At 37.5% G+C, this 12,169-nt stretch overlaps 1 protein-coding gene across 4 annotated transcripts in view; it reads left to right on the top strand.

Moving 5' to 3' along the window:
- CNKSR2 (connector enhancer of kinase suppressor of Ras 2) overlaps positions 1-12,169 on the top strand; it is a 214,623-nt gene that overhangs the window by 105,061 nt on the left and 97,393 nt on the right. For 2 of the 4 annotated variants that reach the window (XM_069873850.1, XM_069873878.1), the window contains exon 9: positions 9,899-10,045. The exons of the other annotated variants lie outside the window; for them this stretch is intronic. In XM_069873850.1, coding sequence (XP_069729951.1) covers positions 9,899-10,045 — 147 coding nt within the window. The remainder of the gene's footprint in view (positions 1-9,898; positions 10,046-12,169) is intronic. 4 annotated transcript variants of the gene reach the window in all.

The raw sequence follows: 12,169 nt of genomic DNA, 5'->3' as shown, positions 1-12,169 counted from the left end.
TGGTGCAACTGGTGCCTGTTATCTCGTATGGCTGGGATGTGAGTTCAGTAGCCGTACACTGTATTTCTAGAAGTATGGCCTGCCAGCTGATTGTGGTGGTGATCACTATTGCTGATTGCTTTGTCCCGCTGCTCACTCAAAACCATTTTTTTTTCTGTCCTCGCTGTACCCCAGAATGGACAGCTCTGTTATCATTGGGCCATGGTATTCTATTCATGTGATTAGATGAACGTATAGGAATAACTGCTCAGCAAACTATTGAGTTCTTCCATTGTTTTTATTCAGAGAAAACACCCATTCTCTTGTAATTGTTGACATAGACTACTTTGTGCAGCACTGAATACAGTTTAGGAATGTGCACCTGGGCTGACTGTGCCATTTTACCAATATCTCTTTTAGAAGCAGTGTAATTGTAATAAGAATTCTGCTGTGGTACCAGTTGACTTTTTCTGTGATGTCATTGGTGGGCCTTCACAGTTTTACCACTAGAGTTGGCCAAATCACTGAGTCTGTAACCAAATCAAGTATTTTTATAAAAGCTATACATATGACCAAAGTCCTGAGAATGTATCTGCTAGAAACTACTGCAGTATTCTGTAGTGTATTCTTGTGATCTAATCGTTAGATTCATCTTTCTGCAAAGCACGTATGGGAAGATGATATATTTCAAATGTATTTACTTTGTACAGTTGTTTCTTGTTTTACTTTTTTCCCATGTGGTAGTGTTTCTATGGAAAAAAGAAAAAGTCCTCTAAAGGCTATGTAAATGGTATTAATATTTCCAACAGAAATATCAAAAGACCATGTACTACCAAAAACTTTTTTGCATGTATTCCTGATGAATTTATTTTCATACTGTCATAGTAGTTGCTACTGACTACTAGTCTTGGTACAACTTGTATTTGCAGGCAACTTAAACAATGTTAACAGTGTGTTCTTGAGAATACTGTAATACTATAGTTAAAATAAATATTTCAAAATTTCTTAGTTTCTGATCTTTCACATATGTTATTAGAGCATGTATTTTATGCTCAGGTGGCAGATAATAAGTAGAATTGGAGTTTTCTGTTGTTAACTGCGTTGATGTCTATAGAAAAGAATACAGATTATATTACTCTTTTTGTCTCATAAGAAGAGGTTAAAAGGCTTACTATTGCTGTAAGTTTGGGTACGTGGATTGGAAAAAGAAGGCAGGTATACACTGTAGTGAGGGAGCTAAGGAGAGATGTCTTCAAAGTTATGCAAAGTAATTGGCTGATACTACAACAGTACGCAGCCTGGACCACGTATGAGCTAAGATTCAGTAGTTTTTAATACCTCTGTGCATTATGTAGGTAGCAGCTGTGTAAATTACTCAGCAGATCTTCAGGTTCCAGCCTGATCTTGTATTGCATAATTCATTATCCTTATTCTGATGAATTTAGGAGGTAATTGTAAGGAATTATAAGACAGTGATAGTTGTTGCAAAACTAGATCAAAACTGTAAGAAAAGCAAATTAATGCTTCGTCATGAGGGAGGAAAAATTCTATGCCTGATTTGAGTAGAGGTACACTGAATACATAAATTTTTATTAAAAAACCCACTAGACTGGCTTAGAACACTTCAGGGGCTTGAATGCTGCACATAGTCTATAGCTAATTATTTCAATAGCAGTAAAATATTACAAAAAAAGAAAAGAGCTCTCATGGCTAAATAATTACTGCTTTGTTATGACAATTTATTTTAACTCTCTATACCTGTCCTTCTTATAGCTAAGTGACACTACGCAAGTTTTCAGCCCAGTTAAAGGGTTTTGGGGGTTGGTGTTTTTCTCTTTTTAGCTTCTTTGGTTATTAGGGACCTTGAAGGGATTTTTAACTATTTCTGTGTACACATCTTAATTTATTTTCATTATATGAGTTCAGTCTCAAGAAACATCTGTTTCAGGGATAGCTACACTACTTAGCTGCAGGGCAGATGGCGATGTCAGGGACTTTATTTATATGCTGAAAAGGGGGAGGAGGTCAAAGACTGTTGGAATTACTGACTCACTGGACTTGTTCTAAAATGTTGAGCTGTGATAATGTAAATTTAACCTGAAATGAAGTTATTTATATATGTGTATATGCGTTTATGGTTGCATATATTTATTATTTTAATTCCATGACAGCCATTGTGGGAATTTAAATATGAGAATATGCATTGCACACAGATGTGCCTCAAAATCCCGTTGTGAGTTGGAAGCACACAGCAGCACGAATGAATTACTGTAAGGCAAACATGGCTGTGGTGGGTTAATACTGCAGGGTCACTCCTAAAGAAAACGTTCCCTATGCTGCATGAAATGCAGAGAACTAGGCTGTTCACATCCCCCCGTATCCATACTGTAGCTTAATCTTTAAGAATCTGGGGTGGGATCCAGTCTGCCTAAATCCTGGCTGAACTCTTAACTTATAGCACCTGCTTAGACATTTATCAGCATTTCCATGTTCAGCCTTAAAATTTCTTTAGTGATCACCTGTGGCCCCTCAGGGATGCTAAAAAGTCCATTGTCAGGCAGTAGAGGACTGTCCCTCACCAGGAAGCCTGCTGAAATGGAAGTAGGCACTTAGGCTCTCCATATGTTCCTTGGAAGCTCTTGAAAGTGAGACCAAGTGACGACTCTGGTGGCATCACCTGTATTCATAGTTTAATGTCTGTGCCCTTGCTGAAGAATGGCTAGAACTTGCTCATCTCAACATGGCTTTCAAAGTCCATTCCCTGCAATATGTGTGTACTTTTTATTTCATTTATATTGCACAAAAATGGGGTCACTGGGAATTGGGACCAGAATCCTCATTTCCCTCCTCACAATGCAGGGACCTTGTATATTCTTGTATTCCCATCATCACAGTACTTTGCCTTTAGGGAAGGCCTTTAACCTGAAATTATGCACATCTTGGTGCTTGAGACACCCCTTTAGGGTTTGGAGGACTGAATTTAGTCCCTCTGAGGCTAAATAATGCTGAGATACACATTGTGCAAGTGGGTGGCAGGCTGGATGAAACCTCTCCAAATTGCCAATACTTGTCTCTTCTGGTTATCTGTAATCCTGATTAAAGGGAGATGCTGTACAGTCGTTGTGCTGGAGGCAGCCAGTCACTGTGGGGAAGAGCAGGGACCCAAGTGAGGGAGGATGCTTCAGAATTCAGAGGTACACTAAAATTAAGTGAACTGAGATCAACCCATTTTTAGAGCCATATCCTGAGATAAGGAAATGAGACTCTTTTTCCTCAAAAATTGTACCTACTCACTGACCTTACATCAGTAAAAAATAGGATATAATCAAACCCATAAAGTTGGAGACTTTCCTGTTCCCAACAAATACACTCATTTATTTGTTCTAGGATGTTGCTAGCATTGACTGAAAAGCAAAACAGTGAGGTAGCTCTGAAATGAAGTGAAAAGTGAAAGGTAAGCATTGTTATTAAACAGTGTCCAAGCTTCAATACAGAACTGATTCTGTGTCCCTGGATAATTGAAGTTTTGGTTCCCCCGTGGGTAAAACAGATGCTTGTCTCCATTACTGTGGTGTTCTGTAGTCATGTTATTAAAATTTGTGATGTTTGTTGAATTATGGGGAAACTGAACTGTGCAAATACCTAAAAAGAGCAAGGCAATAAAATCAATCAGAAGTTATTCCCTGTTTAATAACAGGGAAATGTGATTAGAGCAGCCTAAGGAGGGGCAGTGATTTCTGTATTTGCTCTCAGTTTGGGTGCTAACTTTATTCTTGGGAAAGTCTCTCAATTGTGAGCTTTAGTTTACATAGCCAAAAACGAATATGAAAATCACTTTTTTTCATGATTTAATGGTAGTAGGCAAATGTTTAGATGACATATCAGCTTTTAATCAAGTAAGAGAATGTGGTTTTCTTCAATGTACTTTATATACGAAGTATGTTGTGACTCTGGACAACAGTACAGTGCAGTATGATCAGTGGCCTTCTAAGGATGCACAGAACTGACTTCTTTTAACATTGGATTAAAATTTATTTAAATAATACAGCCAAGATACTCTTTAATTAGAACTGCAACGTATTCAATCACAATATTATTAACCTCTGCTCTTTGGGAGAAAACAGTTATGTAAGCATGGACATTCATTGTTCTGCTAACCTAAGAAGCTGGATAAATCCCTGAAAGGCATCTGCCACTCTCCTGACACTGCTTCTTCTCCCTCATACAGATGTGGCTTTCATCTCTGAGGCAGTCCATGTTGCAAACAACATTCTGTGGTTTTCTCACCCAATAATGTTTTCTGGAGGCGGAAGACCTATGGCCTTCCGTTATTTGTTAGCCTTTTTAAGCATCTGTGGCTGGGGGAAGGGAAGAAGATGCTTGATACTAACATATTTGTTTCATAGGGCTGCCAGCTGACCATCCTCATTTCTGGCCAGTGTTCATGGAAATCAATCTGTTAATTTAACAGCATGAGGCCAGATAGCTTCTCATGAGATTCTGACTTGCTTAACAATGTACTAGGTTTGATAGACAGTGATTTGAAGTGCAGTGTTGTTTTTTTTAACTTATGCATTGACTTATATTTGTAAAATGCAAGATGGGTGATAGACACGAAAGTTCTCAAAAAACCACCCGTTTCTTAAGGTGAATACACTTTCCTACTAGCAATTCTATTTTTTAGCTGAAAAATGAGTAAAAGCTTGGAATGGTTGACAAGTCAGAGCACTCTGGCTGCATGCCACTTATAACAGGCAACATTGAAAGAATGAGATTTTTTATTATCTCCCCATTCCAGTTACTTTTTTTAAAATTAAACACTGGAGTGGATTTTGCATATTTGCATTGCTAGAAAATGGCACATGGCTTTGCAGTTTATATTTAGCAGGAAGATATTACTTTTCCTTCAAAAGTGTAAAAATGTTACCACTTTTCTCTTTTACAAATCTGCAAGTCAGGAAACAATTACTGTAAGGGGTGGTGGAGCGTGGGGGGACAGCTTTCTTTTCATGGAAGCAGAAAGCTCTCGCTAACTTTTGTGGGACTCTGGTGACCCTTAGAACAGGAATATGCCTGTAAAAATATGGACTTATCATTTGACTCTAATTCTAGTCAAGATTATATAGTTTCAATGTGTATTAGGTTTGCACACTGCTTCTAAATGATGCAGGTGTTCCATGGTTTCTTTGGGATACATGTGCTGTGTTTTTCAGGCTGTAGGTTATTTAGTACTGAATCTTGTAGCATCCTAAAAATACTTGGTTTAGGTCCATCCGATTGTATTTGAGCTGCCTACCTGTTAATATTTTGCAGAACTCCTCTCTGGCTTATACAACAATACTCACAGAAATCATGAATGAGCACAGGAGTTTGGGAATACAGTCTTGGGTAAAAAAAGGAATCAATAAATGGTCATGTTTGCTTTCAGAAAAAGGGAAGATTACTACCAATTTTCCAGGCTTGTCATAAAGAAGGTGATAGATTCATCTGGGAAAAAGTAATTACTTCAAGAACAACTTTTTAATAGTTTAAAATGTTAAAGTTCTTGCCAATTTGGAGTAGGAATGCGTAATACAAGTTCCATTTGAGGCTGTTATATTATTGTCATCCAGATGTGCTTGTTGCAAGCCAAAGTCTTTTAAAGCCCTTTGAAGTATGTCTCATCTCGCCTGGGGGCATCTTCTTTTCCCAGGTACTGGCTGGGGGATCAGACCTCTAACAGTACTTGCTGCTAAAGCTTTCTGCTATTTGGGGTAATGGATGCGGTGGTATTCCAGGTGGTGGAGGAACCATTGCAAGGAGAGGCAGGGCGACAGGGGAGATGAGGAGGATGTGTCGGAGTTGAGTGCAGCTGTGCAGGGCTCCCATTTGCCTGTCTTGTCCCACTGAAGCAACCTGTGTGGCCTTTATTGTCTCTGGAGCATGTTGGTGAGGCTTTGCAGACTGGCCACAGCCTCTGGGCATATAAAATGGCAGGATGCGATGAGAAATTTGGAGGTGGACTGATGCTGATGTTGCAGGCACCCTGCCCACAGGCTTGCTTCTTCTGGCACAGAAGATCGACTTCCCCTTTGGGAAGGTGATATCCCTTTTTGTGCCACCCCCCAGCAACTCCGTTCATCTGGAGTTGGCATGTTGGTCCTTAGGTGGCATGGATGTGAGCTGTCCTGTCTACCCCTCCTTTACCTTGGCAGTAGACTCCTCCAGTACATGTGCTACAATCTCCTTGGCAGAAACAGCTCAGCACAACCCCTCAGGGCACCCTGTGGTGCTTCCTCATTCTTCTTTCCCTCTTCCCCTATTTACCCTGTCTTCATATGCCATTGCTAACCTGCCATTGCTAACCTTCCCTTGCTGCCCCTTGAGCCCATAGTCCTCTTCCTTCCTCACAAAAAAAAAGAAAAAAAGACAGTAAAACCCTGTGGCCTGTCCTATTCCAAGCCTGCAGCCCTGCAGTAGGCACACTTCTCCTCACTGTCCCCAGCCCTTCCAGTATTACCCAGGGACCAGCTGTGTTGTGCCTGTGCGCAGTGCCTGACACACGGGCTGCCCGTGTCTGCACTCAACCCTCTCTGTGCTCAGCCATGAGCTGCACTGGCAGCTTGGAGTGGTTCTCTTGGAGCAAACCGCAGCTCCGGGCTTAGGCTGCCACTAAAGAGACCTCCTAACTACAGCTTGTTGAAGGCAGTTGGTTTAACAATGTAAATTTATTTTAAAGCAAGCAACAATAACTTGCTTGGTCCTTAAAAATGTGTACCTGGTCAGTATAGTGCACCGATTTAAAAATTAATTGCAGGAGTTGTTTTAATGTAAGTGAAGTTATCTGCTAATATAGTCCTTTTTACTTATTTATTGAATTTTCAAGCCAGTAATGAAACTTTCTTATTAATGTCTGTATTTGCAGTACCTGGGCAATATAAAGGATGTTATGGGGACTTTGAAACCTCTGCCCAAAAATTTGATGATTAGAAGTTGAAAATTGGTAACTGGTCATAATGAGGAAGGGGAAGATTCTGAGGAGAGGTTAGAGAGAATAAATTCAAACCACACTTAAAAGAAGGTGTAGATTACATATATCTAAAGTGGATTAATGGAAAACAGTTTTCCGTTCCAGATATATTCATTGCTTTTTCCTCTTTCCAACCTGACCTCTTCAAATAAGATTGCTTCAGTTTAGTCTATATCAATATGAATTTTGATGGGACCTAAACTATGTGAGATCTGAAAAACATGCCTCCCGTGTGGCCATCAGTGTCCTTCAATTTATTGTTGACAGCCTCTTATGTGACATGTTCCTAGTTTCCATTCAAAAGATGAGAAGCAAGCAGGATTGTCTAAACAAGAGAGAAAACTGCTGTCAGGGAACTAAGTAAATGCAGAGGATGAACTTCGTTTGAAATTTATAGCAAACTCAATTTTCCTGTGAAAAATTAAGTTAAATTGTTTAAATTCATAAGCTTCTCAATTAAATACTCTGAAGTACTAGTGCTCTGAAGTACTTTTTTTTTTCTTTAATCCCCTCATAAAGTGACTAGGTAATCTCCCATTTACTGCAATGTAAGCGTAGTTGAAGTACATGATGTAGTTTATCTCTGCAAAGCCTGAAAGTGCATTTAAAATAATACTGCTTGCATAACCAAAAACCAGCCAATTTTATTTACATTCCTCTGACTGTTTCAGTGAGAAACGGATGGCTTTAAAGCGCATGTTTAGCATGCACCACCCTACCAACTTAAATGGCTAGAATTTTACATCCTGACTCCGTAACTGGGGCCACATCGTGTTCTCCTCAAGACTCCCTGTGTTGCTTTATTCAGTAGTATTCCTCTCCAGAAACCTGTCTTCAATTGTTAGATTAGGGAGTTCAAGTGTACAGTAGCTTACGTACTGAGGTACCTTGCATGAGCTGTAGGCCTTTAATTCCTTCTTCTGGGTAGCAGATGAAACTTTACACCTGCCCAAGGTGACACTAGGAAACTACGGGGACTATATTGTTTCTAAGCACTGGTGGAAGCCTCTCTGAGTAGGAAAACAGTATTGTAAATAGTAAGGTGGTTTTTTTTTAATAAAGTTGTAATATTAAACGTAAAGACATACATTAAGAGATATTAAGACATATAGGGACTTCATTTAGATACTCCGAAACAGAATGGAGGCATCACTGGGATGTGGGAATTGAACTGGAGTTGGTTATGTTCACGTTTCATTTTATTCAAAGTGTAATAGCCGTATGCCTAATACATTGCACTGAAAAGAATTCCAGCATGCTTGGGAGTCTGTGAAGGCTGGAAATTATTACATAAAGATGCATCGTGTCAACACCCTGTTTCTTTTTTTTTAATGTAATACTACTGTAGAAGTGCATCCTGGATATAGTGAGCTATGCTGTGGTGAAAGCGGGACAGAGATGTTCACAGTAGCTGAGGAGGAGTTGTGAGGCTTGAACCATGTCTGTGTTTTAGGATTGTTACGTTAGTGTTGACTTAAATGACCTGCTTATATGGGAGTATCAATTTTTAAAATAAGTGATACTAAGCAAACAAAGTGGGTTTCGGTATAATAGGGAGTAAGATAAAAAATAAATAGCAACAACCTAGATGTGATTACCTTGTTTAAACATAGATGACAAATATATATATATAAATATATATTTTTGTCATATTGCACTATACCAAAGATAAGGAACATCTATATTCTCTTCGTTCACATAGCCTGTTTGGGGTTTTTTTCACATATATTGACATGATATAAAGTAGCCTTTTTATAATGATGTTACCTTATCATTTCAGAGTTCTAGATGTTTTTTTCAGTACAAATTTTAATTCTCAGTTGTATAATTTTCTTTGTAAAATTCTTGTACAAGTTGTGAAAACAGGAATATATTTGTAACTGACTCTTTAAACATCAGGAAAATTTATTTGTTTGTTTAGTGGGGTGTGGAGAGAGAAAAAGGTAGCTGTCAAGTTTATGGAAATAATCACTCTGAGTCTACAGGCCAAGATTTTCAAGGATTGCACGATGTGTGTATTGCCACTGTAGGTGCCAAACTTGAAGATGCAGGGATTGAATATCTTAAAGCATTCCAAGAGAGGTACCTAAAATCAGGCATTATTTACACTGAAACAATTGTCATGAGTTGTACTGTTTTAAGTACTGAAGTGCATTTTGGAAAAAATGCAAATTAAATTATTCAGAAGGTTCTAGTCTTCATTTACAAATACAGACTTGTTGCTTTCCATGCTAGTTAAATATTCTAAAATCAAGAACTTCAAAGTGCTTTACTTCAATTAGGAAAATTTTACTTTGGGCTAGTACTTAAGTAGTGGCGAGATTCCATTTATGTCATGACTTTACTGTATTTCTTTCTGAAATCATAATGAAAGAAGTAGTGTTTTTTAAAAAGACCTTGTGATTCTGGTTTTATTTTTATAGCAGTGTGAAGAGTAGAAGATTTTCCTGAACTGGTTTGTTCTTACGTGAGCTGCTAGAAGGAGAAGTAGTATGACTACATGTGGTTAGCGGACTTTAAATAGTAACTGTGGAGTATAAAATGCTTAGTTTTGAACAGAACTGTTGGTGCAGAATCTGGGGCTTTTAAACTTTCTAGTCTCTAAAGTCTATGTACCAGAGCTAATTTTGAGAACACTTTGAGATTTAATTGTGCATTTACAGTGGAATAACAGTAGTTTATTAATTCTAAAACGTGAAATTATGCATATCCATCTTAATGCATTATAATAATTATTTTAGTTGACGTTATTTTTATGCAGTAATTTATTTTTGACATTTATAGAGTTAATCTCCTTTAATATATATATACACTCCTATTATGATATTTTACTAATCGTATTTAAAAAGGGAACATTACATATTGAATACTGTACCTCAATTTTATTGTAATAATTTTACTGGTTACCAGGTGGGGTGGCAGTTGAAAAATTTGGTGAATGCACTACGAGAGGATCCGAGTGGTGTTATCTTAACTTTGAAAAAGCGACCTCAGAGCATGCTTACCTCAGCACCAGCTTTACTGAAAAATATGAGATGGAAGCCCCTTGCTCTGCAGGTAATGAAGCTTAATCATAAGTCATACACCATCATTTTAAATACAGATTATCTCTATGCTTTATTGTGCTTCATCTCAGCAGCATATGAATTTACTCTTGTATACTTTGAAAAACTGTTTCTTAAATGATTTCTCTGCAGTTTGTTCTCATAGGCTCAATTGAAATTAAACCTTTTATTAGAACTTTTCAAAATTAAGAAGTAAATGTCCCAGTGTTTTACAGTGCAGAAAAGTATCCCCAGATAACTCCTCTGGCCAAAGGGAAAAAAAGCATACTTTAGAAACTGATAATTTTTTATTTGACTTCCCTTTAAGCTCTCAGTGCAGTATAATCTCAAAGACGGGAAGAAAAGATCTTGATTTCTCAGTTTGATCAGTCATAGAGTTACAGAAAAATGTATAAGGCAATTTAATTCAGTAAAACACTTGACTATCAAAATTTCTTTATGCAAATATAGTTGTATTTGTGTCAAAGTTGTCCTTGAGACTGAACCCTTGCCTATAAGGAGGTGTAGCACAGGAAGTCCAGCTGGGCCTTTAATTTTAGGAAGCCTGCACTGCTGAAAACCATGGAATCGTTTCATTAAAGCTTTCTTGTTTCACTCTTTGATAAAATGTTGCTGTGATGGATTATTCTAGGAAATAAAAGTTATGTCCAGACAGATGAAAGCATGTAACCAAACAGATGGAATTGACAAATAATCCTTTTTTTTTTTTAATTCAGTTCAGATAGAACAATGTTTAGAAAATTTTCTTTGCATAAGGAATGCATTCTTCAGGACATATTTATGATCACAGTAAAAAGTCTAATTTATAATTAAGTACATTTGATAGAGAAAAGACCTCTGCAACGTTTGGGCGAAAGGAAATTGAGATATGGAAATGGCACTGCCAGTAGCTGTAGTCTTTGCCACTTAAAATATTAAGGGATTTATAAAAAGAATTAATGGCATGAAGAACATCCTTCAAATAAGTCTTTATATATATATCTTTTATTATTTTATAATGGTTAAATGCATCATTGTCTTTGAAACTGAGTAAGGTTTTAAATGATTGAGATGTCTTGGTCTTTCAGATATAACATGTGACAAAAAAATTTGAACCAAAAAAATTTTATTAGCATCTGAACATAAAATTGCAAATCTGTATGCATGATATCAGTGTATGAATGTCCGTACTTTTATCATAACTTTACTGAGAATATTAATACAAATGACAATCACACATCTTTGCTTTAAATGGGGTCAGATTCTTTCAGTCTAAATCCTCCTTGAGCGTTTCGTACTTCTTTGGGTGAACTGGGTCATTCTTCTAAATATTCCTTTTAGCCTCACTTCATCATTTGCTTCTAGAATAATTACACCAAAGAGGTGTATAATTACACCAGAGGTTTCTAACATGGGCCATTGATGCAGACAATAGCAAATAAGCAATTAATTCAAGTTAGACTATTCCAAAAGGGTGGGAAGAAGTTGGATAGAAACCAATTGCGACCATTTAAACTTAAGTCCAGTAGGGAAGTGAGTATTCCTGTGGCCTTTTTACAGGGAATGCAGCCATGAGCTAAAGCTGTGGTTCTGCTTTAAACTCTACACTCACTTCCAGAAACAAAAATCCAGTCATCTCTTAGTGTATTTTATTTGGCTCTGATTTACATCTCAGCAGGTATAGGTACTAGCTAAGTGCTGTTCAACTGATCTAACTTTCGATATCTGCTATGTACTTATCATTCAAGTTTCTAATTTTTACTCCCTTTGGCCAGTAGACAAATGTAACAGTTACTAGTTTATTCATCTTGGCCTGTTTTAGACTGACCTACCTCAGGATGAGGTGAATTGGACCCTGTGCATGCCTCTTTCTCTCCATTTGATGATTAAGGGAATCTGGACAGCTAGTTCAAATGTGGATTATCTATATTAGATATGAGATAGACCCTGAATAGTTTTCTGTAATCTCACAGGTTTGGAGAGGGGGGAGTATTGTTTTTGTTGTGGGTTTGTTGGATTTTTTAGCTGACAGCATAGAAAATGTAAGTATTTTTAAGGGTGATATGAGTACAAATAGAGATACTGTTAAACATTGGAGAGATAATTCTGGTAGCGCAATGATATTGTTCTGATTTTA

Source organism: Phaenicophaeus curvirostris, chromosome 1, assembly GCF_032191515.1.
Source record: "Phaenicophaeus curvirostris isolate KB17595 chromosome 1, BPBGC_Pcur_1.0, whole genome shotgun sequence".
NCBI lineage: Eukaryota > Metazoa > Chordata > Aves > Cuculiformes > Cuculidae > Phaenicophaeus > Phaenicophaeus curvirostris.
Note: the sequence above shows the minus strand (reverse complement) of the source record. Positions and strands in the feature narration are given on the sequence as shown.